Below are 19,903 nucleotides of genomic sequence, written 5' to 3'. Positions count from 1 at the left end.
GCTCATGCAAATCTCAGAGTGCAAACTGGGGAAAACAGTGAATAAATTACAGGGTTGCCTCACTGAGAGAATATTTCCAACCCTCAGATGGTCACATCACTGAAGAGCTGGAAAAAAGAACCCAAAAGAGATTGCTGGCAAAAAATCTGTGTCTTCCAAAGTGTCCTCTTCTTTGACCCCTCAGAATCTTAAACTGTTCTTATTAAATATCCCTGTCATTTAGACCTCAAGTATGATATAACATTGATTTTATTTATTACATGACAATTTAAAATAAATCCTCAGGGGCAGCACACGTGGTTGTATCTTTGTTTTGTGATCACCACAAAAGGCATCGCGGGGCATGGAGGAGGGCTCAGCCTTTGACACTCCAGGGGTAGCTAAAGAGAATTCTTGTGCTTATTGTGATGGCAGAATTGGGTAAAAAATGGGTAAAAACCAGAACCGGGTAAAAGATGGGTAAAAGAAGAATTGGGTAAAAAATGGGTAAAACTACAAAGGGGTAAAAAAATAGGTCAAACCAGAACCCGGTGAAAAATGGGTAAGACCAGATTTGGGTAAAAAATGGGTAAGACCAGATTTGGGTAAAAAATGGGTAAAAGCAGAACGAGGTAAAAAATCGGTAAAAAACAGAACCGGGTAAAAAATGGGTAAAAGCAGAATTGAGTAAAAAATGGGTCAAACCAGAACCGGGTAAAAAATGGGTAAAAGCAGAATTGGGTAAAAAATGGGTAAAAGCAGAACCGGATAAAGACTGGGTAAAAACATGAACCCGGTAAAAAATGGGTAAAAGCAGAACTGGGTAAAAATATGGGTAAAAACCAGAATTGGGTAAAAAATGGGTAAAACTACAAAAGGGTAAAAAATTGGTAAAACCAGAACCGGTCTGAGGGGCCGTTCGTGGCTCTGCCGTTCGCACCGAACCCGCCAGGAGGCGCCCCACGGTGAGGGCCCGGCGCATGCGCACAGCGCCGCCGGAAGCGGCGGGACCCGCAGCACTGGCGGCGGAGCAGCAGCGGCAGCACCGGGAGAGCGGCGGCGGCGCCCGGGTGGGGCTGTGCCTGCTGTGCGGGCTGCCCGCGGCCGGCAAGTCCACGCTGGGCCGCGCCCTGAGCCGCCGGCTGCCGCAGCGGCGGGGCTGGGCCTGCGCGCTGCTCGCCTACGACGAGCTCATCCCGCCCGAGGCCTTCCGCACCAGCCCGTCCCCATCGGTCAGTGCGGCGCGCCGGTGTGACGTCATCGCGTGCGACCGCGGTTGCCTGGCAACGGGACGCGGCCTGGCCGGTCCGGGTCCCCTCATGGCGGGCGCGGGGCCGGGAGCGCTGAGCGGCGGCGATGGAGGCCGTGATCTCTCGCCTTCCTCTCCCCACAGCTGCCCGGCTGGAAGCAGAGCCGCCGCGAGCTGCTGCAGTGCCTGGAGGGGCTCCTGCGGGCGCTGCTCACCGGGGCGCCGCTGCCCGGCCCCGCGCAGCCGGGCTGGCCGCGCTTCCTGCGCTGCTGCCGCCGGGAGGGGCTGCTGGCCGCCCCCGATGGGGACACCGGAGCCGCCCCCCGGCCGCTCGTCCTCCTGCTGGATGACAACTTCTATTACCAGAGCATGCGCTACGAGGTGTACCAGCTGGCCCGCAAATGTAATTATTTATTCCCTGATCTTCGGCGTGAGGATGTTTGTGGGAAATTCAGCGCCTTCTTTCACGTGCTCTCCCGGAGCGTGGGCTGTTCTGATTGCTGGGTACCTGTAATAGAGTAGCAATCAATGTAACCTTGTTACTGCCTTATTATAAACTGGGAGATTGTGTAAAACCCTTCCTAGAGCAGCCTTAAAGCACCTTCCAGTACATGAGGAGCTCCAAGAGAGCTGGAGAGAGACTTTGGACAAGGACATGGAATGGCAGGGCGGGGGAATGGGCTTCCCAGTGCCAGAGGGCAGGGCTGGATGGGATTTTGGGAAGGAATTGTTCCCTGTGAGGGTGCTGAGCCCTGGCACCGGTGCCCAGAGCAGCTGTGGCTGCCCCTGGATCCCTGGCAGTGCCCAAGGCCAGGCTGGACAGGGCTGGGAGCAGCCTGGGACAGTGGAAGGTGTCCCTGCCATGGCAAGGATGGAATGAGATGACTTTAAGATCCCTCCCAATCCAAACAATTCCATGGTTCTGTCTCACACATTTCTTGAGCAGCCTTGAAGGTAAAATTCTGTTGCCTGTCCAGATTTGTGTTCATGTCTGGCTCAGAAGCAGTGCATAAACTCCTCATTCATGTAGAGCCTTTCTCCTGCATGGTGCTCTCAGAAATTGTTACTTGAACTGTTTAAGGATAAAATTATGTCTGGTTCTGTTCTTTTCAGATTCCTTGGGCTTCTGCCAGTTATTTTTGGAGTGTCCAGTGGAATGCTGCCTGCAGAGGAACTGCCTCAGGAGTGACCCTGTGCCTGAGCAAACCATACAATTAATGGCAAGGAAAATAGAGATGCCAGATCCCAGGAAAAACACCTGGGAGCAGCACAGCCTCATTCTGAGCAGTTCTGATGGCATCTCAGAGGATGAGTATGTTGCTGATTGACCCCAGAGTTTTCCCTAAGTGCTATTTTCAGTGGTAGATGCTTCTTATTGAATCTGCACAATGTGTACAAAGTATTCCCAGTGGTGATTTTTGGCAGTTACACAGAATCCAGGTTTGCTGGAGCTCAGAGCCACCATCCTCAAAACTCACAGCATTCCTGCCCTCTCACTGAAAATCTGTGCAAGTTGTCTGAAATGCTAAGGCTGAGTTGTAATAATTTGAGTTGTAATTGTTTAATTTCAGATTATTTCACTGATTGCCTTAAAAATTTAACTGAAATCTTGCTTTTCATTTTTTTTTCCTGTGGCATCATTAGAAAAGAAAAGAAGTGTATCTGTTGATTGCCATGGTTTATTTACCCTGTTTGTTTTTTAGTGAGCAGATCATGAACTTGCTGGTCACTGCTTTGGAAAATCCAGAGAGGCCAAATGAGGAGGACACAGAGCAGAAGGTAGCACTGCTGGGACACAGGGCACAGCTTTGGGATTGTTCCCTGTGAGGGTGGGCAGGCCCTGGCACAGGGTGCCCCTGGATCCCTGGCAGTGCCCAAGGCCAGGCTGGACACTGGGGCTGGGAGCACCCTGGGACAGTGGAAGGTGTCCCTCCTTTAAGGTCCCTTCCAACCCCAACCATTCTTTGACTTTGGAGAAATCCTTAAAAACCTGGCTACTCAAACAAACAGAAGCAATTTTCACATACAAAATCAGTTTGATGTAAAATTTGCTTTAATCTGATGAAGGTTAATAAGAAGTTTTTGTTTAGTATAGTCTAAACTCTTCATGCTAGGACTTAAACACTAATTTAGGCCAGGTTGGACACTGGGGCTTGGAGCACCTGGGGCAGTGGTGCCAGCCTGAGGTGCTGCTAATGTTTTGTTCTCAAATGGAACTTCAAAAGCCAAGTAAATCCAGTGTTTGTGTGTTTGTTTTGTTCCTTGCTGGGTGGCCAGGAGGCAGCTCGAGCCACGTGTGCAGCCAGTGCTGTCCATCAGGCTGACCAGGCGTGCAGGAGAGCCATCTCTGAGGCCATGCAGGATGCCAAAGGTACCCATCTGCCCTTCCCACCCATCCCAGCTCCAGCTGGCACTGGAAACAGCCCTGAAATTCCCTTGGGATAAACTGGCCAGGATCCTGTCCCAGCAGCTGTGCCTGAGGCAACACCTTCACAGCTCTGGTCAGGGTTGTTTGTAGAAATTTGTAGGTTTAAAAACCAGCATCATGTTTATTAACTGTATTAATTACAGCTTTAATAAAGCCATTTAGTACAGAGCAGCATTTTAGACATTTTAATATTGTTTTGGGACACGTGGCAATAAGGACAGGGGCAGATTTACATGAGGAGCAGCTCAGTGTCCTTAACTGCAAAGCTCAGCTCTGTGCCTGGGTTCAGGCTTCTCCCTGAGACAGGGACAGGAGGGAATGGCTGGAGCTGGGCCAGGGGGGTTTAGGGTGGATTTAGGGAAAGGTTCTTCCCCAGAGAGTGCTGAGAATGGGCACAGCCCTGAGGCTGCCAGAGCTCCAGGAGTTTGGGCAGCACTGCCAGGGTGGGATTGCTGGGGTGCCTCTGCAGGGACAGGAGCTGCACTCAATCCCTCTGTGTCCCTTCCAGCTCAGGATATTCTGTGATTTTTTTCTGTAAGCATGAAGTTAAATTTCAGCTTCAATTTTGTTTTAGGTAAAAACGTTCTCCCGAGTGAGATGAAGAGCCTGGCAGAAGAACTCAACAAACTGAAAGCAGAATTTTTGGAAGACTTGAGGCAAGGGAAGACTTTGAAAAGCCAATATTCTGACCCTGCTACAAGTGTTATTTCTTCATTCCAACAGGAGGCAGCCAAGGTAGTAAATAAATATATTTTAAAATAATGACACAGAGAATGTTGGGTGTTTAGGAGTCCCAAGTATTAAAATGCAGGACTCTGAGCACTGCTGCTGAGATCTGAGGTGCAGCTGCCCTCTCTGGAGCCCCTGTGCCCCTTCTCCCCATGAAATGGAAGAGAAACACTTTAATCAAGTCTAACCAAGCTGTTCTTGGCTGTGGAGATCAAGCCAAGAGCAAACCATCCTGAGATTCAAATTTCACAGAATCAGGAAGAGTTAACCCAGGAGGAGCACCAGGGAAATCACCAGCTCCACCCCTGGAAGGATGTGCAATTAAAAACTGACATGGGACCTAGTTAGAAAGTGTTATTTTATTCATATCTTACAAAAGCAAAGCTTCACAACATGAACTACACGAGATAGAGTTATTTCAGAATTAACCTTGTTGTCTCAGAAATGTTCACTAACATTAAAATTTATTTTACAACTCTAACAGCTTTCATTTTTGCATAAAATCTGCTCTTTACACTGAAGTACATATTATTAACAAAGTAGGTACTTAGAAGCACATACACAAAGATTGCTCAATGAAAAATGCTTTAGCAGGAGAGAGATTTCCTGCAGCAGAACATCATTTGCTGTAGATTTTCAAAGAAGCTTAAAATTAGTAGAAAACTTGCCAGTGAAGACTTCTAAAGTACATTCCCTTTGTCAAAAAGAAACAAAAAGCAAACCCCCAAAACATTCTGGAACAAAACAAACATTAACAAATTATTTGTCTGGAAAATACTGCTGGAAGGTGTCCCAGCACTGAGTTTTATATTAAAAAGCCAATCAACATTTTATGTCTAAACAGGTGTCTGTGAAAAAACAAATATTTTTCCTATTGCCTCCTTCACAGTTGAGTGTTAACTGAGATAATGAAGATGTTCAAATATTCAAATGTTCAGTGGAATATTCAGTCTCAAAACTTGAGTGTGTATTAAAATAGTGCATGTTAGAAATGCCCACAAAGCTATAAAATAATCTGTGACAATAAAAACAAAACCCCCACAAGGTTTATGTTTTGCAACTTGAACAGAATTTAACAGAGCCGAGCTATGGAAAAATTCCATCTCCTTTCCAAACTTCCATTTATAACAGTTAAAATGCTAATCACCCATTACCTTATAATGTGAGGATCTGGGTTTTTAGAAAAAACACCAAAACAATTGAGTGCAGAGTAGCACATGGAGGACTCAATATGAAAAGTTCTTTTAACAAAGGACTCAATCCCAGAATCCTGGACAAATCTCCCTCCCTGACTCTGGGTAAGGCCTGCTTGTGCAAGGGATCACACTTGAAAAGAATTTGCCAGTACCAGCTCTGGACTTTAAATTATAGTCAATAGTATGAATGAATTATGAAACATAGGAAAATACACCTTCCAAAGGTGCTCAGTTGACAGAAGGGGACAATGATGGCAGGGCAGTGTGATCCTGGAACAGGAACAGTCCCAGTCCTGGGAAGGACACAGGGACCCAGCCCAGGGCTCTGGGGGCAGAGCCAGGGGATGAGCACCAAAGCTGCTGCTGCTGCTGCCCAAGAACCCCCTGCAATGAGGAGTTTGCCCAAAGAAACAGAGAAAAGAGTTTTTTCATTCCTCAACCATTCAGAGATGTCCCAGCTAGTCTACTCCAGAGCAGAACCAGTGGTGTCCAGGCAGCAGCAGGAAAATCCATCCAAACATCCATTTGCAAGGCTTGGGGACAGATTTTTTCACACTGAGTTCTGTTGTTCAGAATGGCCATTCCCCACAGTGGGATCCCCTCCTAAACAAGGGCCCCTTTTCCATGAGATCCTGCAGGATCCCTCCTGCTCCCAGCTCCTCCATCAGTGCCCTAACCTGATTCTGCCCAAGGCCATCATGGCTCAGGAGTCATTTCTCTAAATCACCAAATCAAGAGACAAAGAGAAGCCTCTAACAATGTGAGCAGAAGCCCCAGAGGTCAGAAACCACATCTGTGCCCAGGGCAATGACTCTCCCCAGGATACCAGCAAGGAAAACCCACAAGGCAGGAGCACCTGGCTGCTGTGGTCACTCAGCACTAAAGGTGCTCCCTGAAAGGAGCTCCAGCAGGACACAAGTTCCCTTGGGAATGCCAGAGCTTAGAGTGCACCATCTACCAAAGAGGCAAGGAAAACCACTTCCCTAAATTAATAACTGTAAATCTTCCAGTCTTCTCTTAACACTACATTTCAGCCAAATGTAAATTGTAGAATTGTCCAATGTGTGATCCATCATTTCTGCCCTCTTTAATTGGAAAAAAATTTTGATTCCAAAACCTGTCCAGGAGCAGTAACTTCTAACTGGATTTCACTTCAGTCAGCTTTTACTCCTTAAAATAAAGATGTTTACACACACAGACTTGCAGTTTTACTTATAAATCTAAAAAGTATAAAGCAACAATGAAATACTTTGGAATTACAGAGTGTCCTGATGAAAAATGAAAATCACATTCTGTCTTAAAAATCCAGCAGAACAAATTCTGAACCAGGCCTGAAAACAAAGCAATTTTTAGGGATGACAGTGTTATTGTTCATCTTCACTACACTGGAACCACTCCAGTGGAAGATTTCTGACCTCATTACTTCAAGACTGCACAGCCAAGAAAGAACCCAGTTCCTCAAGCACAGAAATTCAACTGTAGGTCAGTCAGGTAGACAGAAACACATCTGGTATCCAAATTTCTATTTAATTAAAGTCAAAATTACTTCTACAGCTAAAATTCTTACACAGGTGGTTTTCCTGCATTGATCACTGTTAGTTTTTCCATTGGTTTCTGGAAGTTTTAGCATGAAAATATAAATTTGAGTAAGCCAAACATTTCCTATTGAGATTCCAACCTCTGACTTGTGGAACATTAATAAAATCTCCCTGCTTTTAACAAAACATGGTTTGCTGATAGGAAAAGGGAAATATATAAGGGAAGCTTTAATTTGTCTCAAGTAGGACAAACCAAGGTAAAAGTGCATGTCTAAATATGGGAAAAGTAACAGTTCTTCCTTTATTTTTAATGTCTCAAATTCTTATCTAGCACATAAAGTTATTATTCATTTTAATTAGATGTTTTACTCAGGTTTATATTAAAGTGCCTGTCCTTTAGCCTGAGGGCTTCTAAAGATGAGTGTACACTACGAAACAAAATAAACAACTTCAGTTATTATTTGCCATCCACAATTCCTAAAAACAACTTCAGTGTAGTCAGTCAGTTTTTCCTTTGCATCCTACATGGAGCCCAAAAAGCCAGAGCTGCTTCCCCTCATTCCCAGCACACCCAAAGGACATCAAACCTGGGAGAGGGGACAAACCAGGCCTCCAAGTCAGCTGAAATTCACAATAAACTGGATTCTACAACTCCCAAAAATACAGGCAACCTCTCAGTTGTAGCCTGGCCCAACATAAAACTGAACAAAGGAGTTTGATTTGTAAACTTCTTGTTTGTTTCTATCAGAACTTCTATCAGCAGGACAGAAGTCTAATTGTGCAAATTTTAAATATCTGTACAACTCAGTTTAAGGCAGTTAGAAATATCACAGAATATATATTAGTTCTACAGGCTCTTCATTATCTCTCTAAAAATTGCCTCCTGAAAAAACAATGACATGGAAAATTTTGTAGAGTGTAGATAAAATAAGGTTTCTTACTTTTTTGTTTTTATAACTCATGAATGACAGGCTTTTAGCTCTTTCTTTTCTACCAGTTTTATTCACAATAACCTGTTATCTTCTACTTCTGTGCTAACAGTTAAATTAGTGTTTAAGTCCTAGCATGAAGAGTTTAGACTATACTAAACAAAAACTTCTTATTAACCTTCATCAGATTAAAGCAAATTTTACATCAAATTTAATTTCTATGTGAAAATTGCTTCTGTTTGTTTGAGTAGCCAGGTTTTTAAGGATTTCTCCAAAGTCAAAGAATGGTTGGGGTTGGAAGGGACCTTAAAGGAGGGACACCTTCCACTGTCCCAGGGTGCTCCCAGCCCCAGTGTCCAGCCTGGCCTTGGGCACTGCCAGGGATCCAGGGGCACCCCGTGCCAGGGCCTGCCACCCTCACAGGGAACAATTCCTGCCCAATATCCCATCCAGCCCTGCCCTCTGTCACCATGAAGCCATTCCTCCTTGTCCTGTCTCTGTATGATGTGTCATTGCATTGACCTTTCATATTTCATGGATAATCAATCTTGTCTTGCCTAGTGAACAATCTGGGAATTACCTCCTGTGGTTCAGGACACACGCTCTGCTTCTCCACTTGCAGAATGTTTATTGGGATTAAGTGCAAGCAACTTAAATTTAGCAACCACAGCATGTAAATGCATTCCAACCCTTACAGCACTCTTGGCTTTTTTTGAAAGGCTACATATAAAACAGCAACTGAATCTGATACAAAATTTCCCTGGCAAGTTTTACAAGAACACGGAAATCAATTTGCCTCCTTTGTCGAACTGATTAATGTGAAGATTCCGTATGGGAATGTGCAAGCTTTCCATCAGCAAGTATGAAAAATAGACTGTAATATGTTAAAAAACTAAACAAAAGCATGTTCTCAGTCAATGTTGATTATGTTGGCCTCTTGCAAAGTGGCAAGCAAAGTCGTACTTGTTTTTACACTTACACCCACAGATGTTACACTGGAAAGGATTCTCAAATCCATGGCATCCCATGTGGATGGTGTAAAGGATATTGTCTGCAAAGTACATGTCACAGTGTGGGCAGTGGTGCAGGAGCTGAGGGTCCTGCACTGGCAGGGTTGGAGCTGGAGTGCTGGGCTGGCTGTTGCTGATGCTGGGAGTGCTGGTGTGGGCACTGCGGTCGCTGCTGGGCCCTGCCACGGGACTATAGTTCCTCTGGTTGTGTGCGGGCCGGGAGTCAGGGCTGGTTGGAGAGGAATTCTGAGGGATATTTGCTGACACAGCTGAAACTACTGCAGGTGCAGCAGGCTGCTGTATCATGAAAGGCTTTTCATCTTGACAGGAAACGACGTCAGGAGAGGCTGGATTTTGGTTTTCAGGCGGCAAACTGGACAACTGTCCTGCTAAGGTGGAGAGCTGGTTTAAAGGATTATCCACCATGAGGTCCTGTGGATCTCTTGGCAAGCCCCCGCTCGGAGCGCTCTTTGCCATGCTCTCGTACGCCTCAGTCTGGATATTGGGGATCTCGTGGGTGAAATCATTAAGGTAGTCCGGTTTCTGCACCACCATGGAGGGCGGGCTCAGATTAATTAATGCTCTCCTGCTGTAGCCCAAATTGCTGGTCTTCTTCTGCAGAACCCCCCACATCTTCTTGCTGCTCAGGGAGGACCTGGTGCCCTTGATGGGCACCATCTTGTGCTTGCGCCGGCGGTGGTGGGACAGGTTGCTGCGGTCGCTGCAGCGGAAGGAGCACAGCTCGCACTTGTAGGGCTTCTCCCCGGTGTGGGAGCGCATGTGAGCCTCCAGGTGACGCTCGTAGGCCGAGGCAAAGGGACACAGGTGGCACCTGTGTGGCTTCTCCCCTGGAAAATCAGAACAGGTTAGCCCACAGCACCTCGGAGCCTCTGGAACAGGCTTTGTGTGCGGCTCGCTGGGAGCTGCTGGTGCAGCTTCGGTCACGGCCAGCCTCGAGCTCAGCTGGGTGTCCTGGGGAAGTGGGGAGCACTGGGACAGCTCTGCCCCACCCAGGGATCAGCAGCACACAGAAAAATCCTGAGGGGAATCAGGGTAACACACCAACCTGCCTGGGAACTGCAGCAACAACACCAAGCACTGAGTGCAGTGATGTTTGTGTGGTGCCAGCTCCCCCTCGGCCATGGAGGGCACAGGGGAGCACAGGAATTCTGTAGCACCAAAATGTCACTGCTCTTCAGGAGAACTCTGAGGGAGGGTATCCTTCTGGGACTGTGGAGTCTGGTTCTAGCATGGCTTAAAGAAAGAGGCCATGAAGGTATACAGTGGAGGGAAAAGTAAAAGGTAGTTGTAAAGCAGTTCCCAGGCTTGATTCTGTAAATAATTAGGCTCTCTCAAGCACCACTTTATAAACAATAAGATTCTAGTACAGTCTTCCCATAACAGGCAAAACACTCTGTCCTTGGGCTCTCTGGGAAAAGACAGCTACTCTGGGAACAGATATGGAGGTTTTGGGAACTTTTCATATCACAGTGAGAACGCTGGTCCTGTTTTCAATAAACAAATCATAGGCACTGTAAAACAAAAGGAGGGGTTAGAGTTTTCTCTGTTAACCTATCATGAGCTTGGATTTTGCAATATGCATGAATTAACACTGTTATATAAAGTGGCTGATTGATCAATAAGTCAAAGTCAATGCCGATCAACGACAAGGTGGGTTGGCTTCCTTCGCTTTCAACATGGGACCTCCCAAACATCCCTACTCCTAAACAGCCTGGAACTACCACCTAAATAACCCACACACACACACAGCCACTCAAGGACTGAGCTTTGGAAAAGGATCCTCTGGCTAGAGTTGGAACAGAAATCAAAAGCCAGGTACTCCCAGGAGAGCTGTGTGCTCTTCCAGATGGGAGATGGGATGATGATCAGGGAGACCATCATTCCTACAATCATCTCCTTTGCACATGCAGAACTTTGTTATTCTATCAAATGAAATTTATAGATACAAAGTTTTCTGAGGATTTTTTAAAAAGTTAATGTGAATAACATAACAACAGGCCAGACAACAGCTTTGTAACAGCACTTTAGGAGTTCTGATTTTCCCTTGGTAGACTGATCTAGGAGTTACAGATCCAGGTCTGCAATGTCAGAAGTGCCTAAAGGATCTGATGTGTGTTCAGGTGCTGAAATGAAAGATCATCTTACTCTTCCTATCTCAAGTGCCAGCTCAATTTCTAAATCCCTGTCATGTGACTGATGAGCATTCCAGAGTTTGGAATCACAGTCTCAGATACCAAACAGATTTCTTTTATTCCCCCTACATCACCGGCTCTCCAAGAGGAAAGAAATCAATTTGTGTGCTACCTCTAAGTACCTTAGCACCAAGCAAAACCATGATTTCTCCATGAGCATCTCTCTGCACTCATATATGTACACACAAGGATGAGTAAAGATCTGGAGACTTGATAAAATGGTGTGAGAAGATTGGCAAACTCTGTGTGAATGCAGGGAGTTTGTCAATCTGATTTCATTCTAAACTGGTTGCACAGAGATAAAAGTTTTGCATCACATGTAGCACAACACAGCTGGTGAACTACTCATTACCTGCTGTCAGACCCAGCATGAAGCCAATCCTGCAGTAGGCTGCACTTAATAATAATGATAATAATGATGGTTGCATGATCATGCCTGGTCACAGTTCCTTTGGCACAAGTCCAGGATGCTGTACCTGTTTATTTACACTGCTCTGAGGCTGGGAGGCAGCTGCCACTTCCCCACTTTAGTGCTGACTCATCTGAGCCCTCACAGCACAAGCAGCATCTCCTGGCCCTCTGCCAGCCTCCTAGGCAAACAACACTCAGGCCTTGGATCTTCTTCCCTTGAGTGAAAAAACAAACCAAACCAGGCAAACCAAACCAAACCAAACCAGGCAAACCAAACCAAAAGAACTATTTTCTTGTTCTAGAAGACAAAAGAGAAGAATTTACCAGGTCTTTCAGAATCTGAACCTCAGAACTCTGTGGTTTCTGGCTGGTTGCCATTTCCTACCCCACTATGCCCTGTTGAAACAAGCCAGCACTGCAGGGCCAGTGAAGGAGCTCCAGCTTTCCCAAAATGCACCCAGGGAGCTCCTGTGTGGAAGGAATGGCTCCCAGCAAAGTGAGAATCTGAGGAGATTAACTGTATCTGAGAGAGCTACAATCACATCAACTGGAAACCTGTAAAAACTTTCATTCTTTGCAGGACATGATTTTTTTCTGCTCTGTTTAACACCCTGAAGTCATCTGTATTGGTGTGATACACTTGACAGAGTTCACAAGCACCTATTTTTTGTTTTCTCTCATTTGCCATGAAGCTGGAGCTTTCAGAACAGTTCAGGATATTTTAACTTTTATGACAGTTTTGCTTTTCAGGTTTATACATCCAACAGTGGCAAATGCTCTTTAACAAGCCACAGTTGATAATTTTTCTGTTCACTCCTGATACCAGACACAAACTTGATGGTATGCCCTCACATTTGAATATTCTACCAATAACTTTATTTTTATTACTATGCTTTGTACTTCCACATCTAGAATGTTGTGCAGAACAGGAATATTTGCATGGCTAAACAACAGAGGAAGAAAAGACCCTATAAATCTCTGTGTAGGAATATGTACATTTTTAACTTTTCTCACGACAGAAAAACTAAATATTTCAGGGCCCTTCAATTTACATTGAAGCTTTCATGCTAAACTTTACTCCCATATAGTTACTTATAATAATAAATGTCAGTAGGGATTTGCACAGTTTAAATAGGTACAGGGCACTCCTTTATAAAAATAGACTATAAAGACCCAGCAATTATTGCTAATTATTGTTATTGTTAAGAATTCTCTTCCAGATGGGATGATGACCAGGGAGACCATCATCTCCTGTGCACATGCAGAACTTTGTTCTTCTATCAAATGAAATGTATAGATACAAAGTTTTCTGAGGATTTTTTAAAAAGTTAATGTGAGTAACATATAATAACAGGCCAGCCAACACTTTTGTAAGGCAGCACTTTAGCACTTCTGATTTTCCCTTGGTAGGCTGATCCTCCAGGAGTTACAGATCCAGGTCTGCAATGTCAGAAGTGCCTAAAGGATCTGATGTGTGTTCAGGAGCTGAAATCCAGTATTATCTTACTCTTCTTATCTCGAGTGCCAGCTCAATTTCTAAATCCCTGTCATGTGACTGATGAGCAGGATGAATTTGCCAACTGCTGCCATGGAAATCCCAATGCAGAGTAAACCCCCAAGGGCTCCCAGGCAGGCAGAGAGAAGATCCCATACCTGTGTGAATCCTGATGTGCTCGATGAGCCGTGCTGTTCCTTTGCTGGCATAGTTACAGTATCGACACTTTAACTTCCCATCAAAAGTCCTTTCAAAGCCATCCACCAACATTCCTGAGTTTTCATCCAGTGAAACTTCAACAGAAGGATGATCCAGGCCATTCTGATCACCTTCTGTCCCAGCTGTGAACAATGCAACACAGATTTTAATGAACAATCTGTGGGATGCCATCTGCCACACTGTGAGCAAATGCCAAAGAGCTTTTGCTTCTCTCAGCCCTTGGTTTTTAAATATAGAGAATTATAAAAAACATTCCCTGATTAAAACAAAGGTAATCAATTTGCCTCCTTTGTCAAATGGATTAATGTGAAGATTCCTTATGGCAATCTTCACATTACATACACATCCTTTGTGACACAAAAATGACTATCAAAAATGCTTCCATACAGCAGCATTACCTGGATTGTGAACACTGAAGTCACTCTCAAAAATATCAAATTTATGATACTGGAAAAAACTCACCTCCCTGGAGAGTCTCTACTTCCTTGTCACCAGTAACTGATCCAGAAATCATATTGACATGGTGGGTCTGCTGGGTCAGATATTCCTGAAAATCCTTCACAAAATCCAACGGTTCTGCCTTCTTTTCCCCCATATTGACTCTTTCATTTATAACCTCTCGTGCCTAGAAGGAAAAATGTTTTCAGAACACAAGTGCCATTCAATCTGGCTGCATTCATAGTAACAAGTTCAGGATTTGGACTGGATTTTAAGTGAAGAATTACTTTTATCACACAGTTTGAGTGCCGTGGTTTAACAAAGTCCGGTTTTCAGTTGAGGGGGTGGTTCCCTGTGGGGACTGGGTGGAGCCAATGAGCTGCCAAGTTTGAAGAGCCAATCAGCTGGCTAGATTTGAAGATTGACATCTGGTTAACCAATCAGCAGGCTAGTTTGGAAGAGTGACACCTGTTTAAACCACTTAGAAGAGCTGAACACGCCTCTATGAGAACACATTTAATGGGCTGGGCCCTGAGGACTCGGGGCTGATGGCCTCTCATGTGGGGTGGTGTTCACAGGGGTCCCAGGACAAGGGAAGAGATGAGAATGTTGATTCTACGTTTCAGAAGGCTGATTTATTATTTTATGATACATATTATATTAAAAGAAAATTATATACTAAAACTATACTAAAATAATAGAAGAAAGGATTTCATCGGAAGGCTGGCAAGGAATAGAAAGGAATGGAATGATAATAAAATCTTGTGACTGAACAGAGAGTCTGAGCCAGCAGACAGTGATTGGCCATTAATTAGAAACAACCACATGAGACCAATCCCAGATGCACCTGTTGCATTCCACAGCAGCAGATAATCAATGTTTACATTGTGCTCCTGAGGCCTCTCAGCTTCTCAGGAGAAAAATCCTGGGAAAGGGATTTTTCAGAAAATATCATGGCTACACTCATGGCCAGGCTGGCTCACTGCTGGGCTGGGATTTTCCTGGCCACCACCAGGCTGTGCTGCCAGGACTGTCCCAGCACCTGAACACACCAATTCTCTCCCGAGTCAGGAAAAGGAAAGGGTGAAGACACGTAGAGAAAACAACACAGACACTGAGGGCAGTGAAGGAGGAGTCAAATTCTAGATGGGAGAGGATTGAGGAGATGCCTTAGTCTTGGGCTGAAATTCTTTTGTGAGGCAATGGTGAAAATGTATTTTGATCTATCAGACTTTGTTTTTTCCCTGTAGCTCATGAAGTGCATGTGGGGATGCAGCTTCTGAGAGAAGGACACTCAGCCTGGAGTGTGTGGATGCTGAAAAGCTGTAACCCAACGAGAACCTTGAACAGAGAGAGATGGGAAACTTTGTCCCAGGGATAGAAGAAGAAAAACCTCTGCTCCCAGAGATAAAAGTGGAGTACTTTTGTTTTTATGCATCCATAAAATAGTGCCCCATAAGTTATCATGGCCCATGAAAGCAGCTTTGGGAAAGCTGTAACTCATGGGATTTTCACACTGCAAACAGATTTTCCCTTCCTGGCAGCTGATTTGCTGTGACACTGAAGCCACAAGAGAACTGCTTCTTGTGGAGAAGTCTCCATGGCATGGCAAGAGAGACTCCTCTCCCTGGGTGGACTGAAGAAAGATTATTTTAGAGGTGGTAAACTGACTGAAAGTCCCAGGTTTTGTCTCTTTACAGCTTTTGTCTCTTTCTTGTCTGTGGGAAAGAAAAGAGAGTATTGGAGAAGAAGTGTTCTGAAAGTTTTTTGTTCTGATTTTATTTTTTATTGTAATTCTGTTAATAAAGTTTTCTTTATACCATTTAAAGTTTTGAGCCTGGTTTGCCCTCCCCCTCCTAATCCATATCTCACAGCAGGAAATGAGTAAATAAATAATTTTTAGTGCATGCATGGGCATTTGGCCAGCCTTAGACCCACTACACTGAGTCAAAGAGCAAATTTGCAACCATAAGAACATTGGGTTTTGAATTTTTAACTCATTAAAGATCACCAAATACAATTTATGGGGAAATCCCTTTCAGCAACATGTAAACAACATAATAATAAAATAGTAAATAAAATTAAAAAAAAAAAAACCCACATAGTAATAAAAATCAATCTGCCTTTTTAAAAAATAAAAATAATGGATCATACCTGAATTTTAGTTCCCTGCTAAGTAGCAAACATGCTCCAAAATGTACCTCAACACGTCAGATAAAAAGCACAGAGCACAGCTTCTCCACTTTTCCTAGAGGGAATAAAAAGGAAACGTGAGTCTATTACTCTTCCCAAACCACATCAGTTTTAAGAAAGAAACTTGAAAAATATTTGTGTTTGAAAGACAGGAATCTAACACTCTGCTGTTCTAAATTTTATTAGAACAATCACACTTCCAATAAAAGTTTTTCAAAGACTGCATCCTCTGCTTCCTGGATGTCACCTGAAGGACACTTCTCACTCACTTCTGTTTTCCAATAAACACCTGGCTCCAAAAACCCCAGATTTGGGTCAGTCAGTTATGGGAGCTGCAATGTGGGGAAACAACTGAATGTTGGTGATTAGCAAAGCTGGAAAGAAGCCTCAGACAAAGCATTGTTTCACAGTTCTCCCAAAATCTGACTTTCTTATCCTGAGTAAAAGTCTTATTCCAGTCCATTATTTTGCACTGAAATCATTAAAATATTCCCCAGAAATCAGTGGTCAGGCTGGTTTTGGGGAGTGCAAATAACAAACTTCTATAGAGTCCCAATTCACAATGAATTTGGGAACACAGAGTTTGGGATACATTTGGAAGGAGAATGAGTCTGTCACATTATTTCTGCAGGTTATAATCAGAAATAATTTACAATGTGACCATTTCAATAAGAATATTCCTTATTTTTAAGAGGTACTTAGGTGACCTACAGGAACTCAAGCTCTGAGTTTCAGACCACATTTAAATATCTTCTCCTGTGTGTCCAAACTTACAGATGTTTGTTCATTTTTGGCATCCAGATGAGGATGTTCTTTCCCATCTTACCTGAGTGTGCTCAACTCCCAGCATTAATTATCATCATTAAGTTAGTTTAGAACACATCTTTATGTGTCTACCTACCTACCTACCCTCTTCCAGGTGTCACAGCCTCCTGTAGGCTTAAGTTAATTTGTGTTCCATTTGTTGGTGTCTCCTGCAATAAAACAAAGAGACCAGGATATTAATTATAATATTAAAGATATCTCTAATATTGAAGATATGAAGAGAAAAACAGGGCAGTGTAACACAGAGTCCTGACCGGGCCAACTTTCCATGAATTATAATAAGAAATAACAATTTAAAATGAAACCATTCAAAACAACACCAAAGGTTTGTGTTAGCAGATCTGTGTGTGCCTTTGGGTAAGGCACTAAAACTTATTCCAGAGGATCCCAGGATGGTTTGGTTGGGAGGGACCTTAAATCCCACCCAGTGCCACCCCTGCCATGGCAGGGACACCTCCCACTGTCCCAGGTGCTCCCAGCCCTGCCCAGCCTGGCCTTGGGCACTGCCAGGGATCCAGGGGCAGCCACAGCTGCTCTGGGCACCTGTGCCAGGCCCTGCCACCCTCACAGGGAAGAATTCCTTCCCAATATCCCATCTAACTCTGCTCTCTGTCAGTTTAAAGCCATTTCCCCTTGTCCTGTCACTCCAGGCTCCTGTAAACAGTCTCTCTCCATCTTTCTTTTGTGTCCTTTCATGTCCTGAAAGGCCACCATTAGGTCACCTCAAAGCCTTCTCCTCTCCAGGCTGAACAACCCCAGTTCTCTCAACCTTATTTGACTGCACTGATTGCTTTTAAGAAACATTTAATTTTGAAAGAAAATGACACCAAATTTCATAAACAGGATAGGGATCAACTGCCTAAAACTTCCTTCCTCTACCTCACTGATTTATCCTGAGAACACTCATCCTTTTCTTTGCACCACCATAGGGAAGTCACCACAATTTGAACGTGACCCAAAGCTCCCATCTGTGTGCTCAAACACTTCTGTCATTTCATGTGGCATCTTTCAGAGCTACACAGCCAGCAGCTCTCCTTCTCAGGGGAGGATGACACACATCTGATCCTTGCTGTGTCACCCGTGCAAAGCAGAAAACGCAATTCTAATGAGCAGAAACTGAGCAGCCCAGCTCGTGTTTCACACCCAGGGAGGGGCTGAGCACACCGGGTGTTACCCGAGCTCTGCCGACACACCCACAGCGCCAGCAGCAGGGCACGGGTTACTCATCCTCCACCCAGGCACAGCTGCTGGACGCAACAGGGGGCACTGAGGTGAGCTAAGTTTGCTGTCAAAGAACAGCCAGGATGAGATATTCTGCCTAAATAATGCTGCTGAAGAAAGCAGTTCATGGTGCACAGCCAGCTGTTTCATACACACAGTCAGAACTAATCCTGCAGTAATTATAAGAGCATAAAGTATCCATAAGAACATGTATACAGTATAAAATAAATTTACTGTGAGCATGTGCATCCCACCTCCTTCTAGGAAAAAAAGGGGGAGTGTTCTCTGTTCCATCTCTTCCATAGCAAATAAATAAACACAGAAAGGAATCCAAACTCCATCCAAGCCCTTCCCGGTCCTCCTGAAGGAGTTTGACGGTGGGGAGGGAGTGAAGCTCAGCTCGGTGGCCACCATGACCTGTCACCAACCCCGAACGCCTCCTCCATCCCGCTCCTCCTCCTCCGCCTCATGGGAGGGACAGGGGCACGGGAAACCTCCCAGAAACCCGCGTGTCCCGCCCCGGGCTCCTCGGACAAGAGGGACGGAGCTCCTGAGAGCATCCAGGGAAAGGCGGTGAAGATGCTGAAGGGGCTGGGGCATCTCTGTGCCCAGGAAAGGCTGAGGGAGCTGGGGCTGCTCAGCCTGGAGAGGAGCCCCAGCTGGGAGGGCGCTCAGCCCTGGCTGGCCCCGGGTGTCAGAGCAGTGCCCAGGCTGTCCCCGGGTGTCAGAGCAGTGCCCAGGCTGTCCCCGGCTGTCCCCGGGTGTCAGAGCAGGGCCCAGACTGTCCCCGGCTGTCCCCGGGTGTCAGAGCAGTGCCCAGGCTGTCCCCGGGTGTTCCAGCAGTGCCCAGGCTGTCCCTGGCTGTCCCCGGGTCTTCTAGCAGGGCCCAGGCTGTCCCCGGCTGTCAGAGCAGTGCCCAGGCTGTCCCCGGGTGTCAGAGCAGTGCCCAGGCTGTCCCCGGCTGTCCCCGGGTGTCAGAGCAGTGCCCAGGCTGTCCCTGGCTGTCCCAGGCTGTCAGAGCAGTGCCCAGGCTGTCCCCGGCTGTCCCCGGGTGTCAGAGCAGTGCCCAGGCTGTCCCCGGGTGTCCCCGGGTGCTCCAGCAGTGCCCAGGCTGTCCCCGGCTGTCCCCGGGTGCTCCAGCAGTGCCCAGGCTGTCCCCGGGTGCTCCAGCAGTGCCCAGGCTGTCCCCGGGTGTTCCAGCAGTGCCCAGGCTGTCCCCGGGTGCTCCAGCAGTGCCCAGGCTCTGCTCCGGGATCCAGCAGTGGCACCAGAGCCACGGGCAGGGACTGATGCACACCAAGTTCCACCTCAACGAGGAAGAACTTCTTTACCGTGAGGGTGACAGCGCTGAACAGGCTGCCTGGAGAGGGTGCGGAGTCTCCCCCAGGGCAGATACCCCAGAACCCGCGCGTGTGCCCGGGGATGGCCCCGCCTGAGCAGGGAGGTGGCCCCGGATCGATTCTTTCCAACCTCACCCACTCTGATTCTGTGATCACACTGACCCTGCGATTTCAGTAACTCTGTGATTTCTGCCACTCTGTAATTTCTGCGATCCCTCTGATTGCCGTGTCCCTCAGCCCCGCACCAAGGCAGCAGCCTCGGGGCTGCGCCGCTGACCCGGCCCCGCTCCCGGCGGGGCAGCGCGGCCCTCCCCAAGCGCTGCCCCCCGCCCGGCTCCATCACGGCACAGGGAGGCCCCGGAAGGAGAAGGAGGGAGGGAAAGGGAGCGGGAAGGAGACGGAAGGGCAGAAAGAAGCGGGAAGGGGAGGACGGGCAGCACTCACCGCCGCCGCCCCGCGCCGCTCCCGCCTCCCGCCGCCGCCATGTTTG

The 19,903-nt window shown here is 46.2% G+C and overlaps 2 protein-coding genes across 4 annotated transcripts; one reads left to right on the top strand and one right to left on the bottom strand.

Moving 5' to 3' along the window:
• Window positions 1-959: 959 nt before the first annotated feature.
• On the top strand, window positions 960-4,866 carry PSTK (phosphoseryl-tRNA kinase). The gene is made up of 6 exons (XM_063163045.1): window positions 960-1,211; window positions 1,373-1,631; window positions 2,342-2,540; window positions 2,932-3,007; window positions 3,506-3,599; window positions 4,231-4,866. Exons 1-6 carry the CDS (start codon window positions 960-962, stop codon window positions 4,416-4,418), a joined length of 1,068 nt encoding a protein of 355 aa, XP_063019115.1. The 3' UTR covers window positions 4,419-4,866.
• IKZF5 (IKAROS family zinc finger 5) lies at window positions 4,730-19,900 on the bottom strand. Of its 3 annotated transcripts, XM_063163041.1 has the most exons (6): window positions 19,858-19,900; window positions 16,937-17,001; window positions 15,989-16,082; window positions 13,859-14,021; window positions 13,336-13,518; window positions 4,730-9,906 (listed from the first exon to the last, which is right to left on the bottom strand). In XM_063163041.1, the coding sequence occupies exons 4-6, from the start codon at window positions 13,989-13,991 to the stop codon at window positions 8,963-8,965; spliced, it is 1,260 nt and encodes a 419-aa protein (XP_063019111.1). In that variant the 5' UTR covers window positions 13,992-14,021; window positions 15,989-16,082; window positions 16,937-17,001; window positions 19,858-19,900; the 3' UTR covers window positions 4,730-8,962. The 3 variants fall into 3 exon arrangements, with proteins under 3 accessions (XP_063019111.1, XP_063019114.1, XP_063019112.1); XM_063163044.1 differs by lacking the exon at window positions 19,858-19,900 and having other exon boundaries at window positions 16,929-17,001; XM_063163042.1 differs by lacking the exon at window positions 19,858-19,900 and having other exon boundaries at window positions 16,933-17,001.
• Between the last annotated feature and the right edge of the window lie 3 nt (window positions 19,901-19,903).

This window comes from Melospiza melodia, chromosome 9 (genome assembly GCF_035770615.1).
Source record: "Melospiza melodia melodia isolate bMelMel2 chromosome 9, bMelMel2.pri, whole genome shotgun sequence".
Classification (NCBI taxonomy): Eukaryota; Metazoa; Chordata; class Aves; order Passeriformes; family Passerellidae; genus Melospiza; species Melospiza melodia.
This window is presented reverse-complemented; position numbering and strand designations above follow the sequence as displayed.

Coding starts and splice junctions, on each gene's coding strand:
- PSTK (XM_063163045.1), top strand. CDS start 960: ATGCGCACAGCGCCGCCGGAAGCGGCGGGACCCGCAGCACTGGCGGCG. Junction 1,632..2,341: donor GTACCAGCTGGCCCGCAAAT/GTAATTATTTAT, acceptor TGTTCTTTTCAG/ATTCCTTGGGCTTCTGCCAG. Junction 3,600..4,230: donor GGCCATGCAGGATGCCAAAG/GTACCCATCTGC, acceptor ATTTTGTTTTAG/GTAAAAACGTTCTCCCGAGT.
- IKZF5 (XM_063163041.1), bottom strand. CDS start 13,991: ATGGGGGAAAAGAAGGCAGAACCGTTGGATTTTGTGAAGGATTTTCAG. Junction 13,519..13,858: donor AGTAGAGACTCTCCAGGGAG/GTGAGTTTTTTC, acceptor CATTGTTCACAG/CTGGGACAGAAGGTGATCAG. Junction 9,907..13,335: donor GCACATCAGGATTCACACAG/GTATGGGATCTT, acceptor CTGATTTTCCAG/GGGAGAAGCCACACAGGTGC.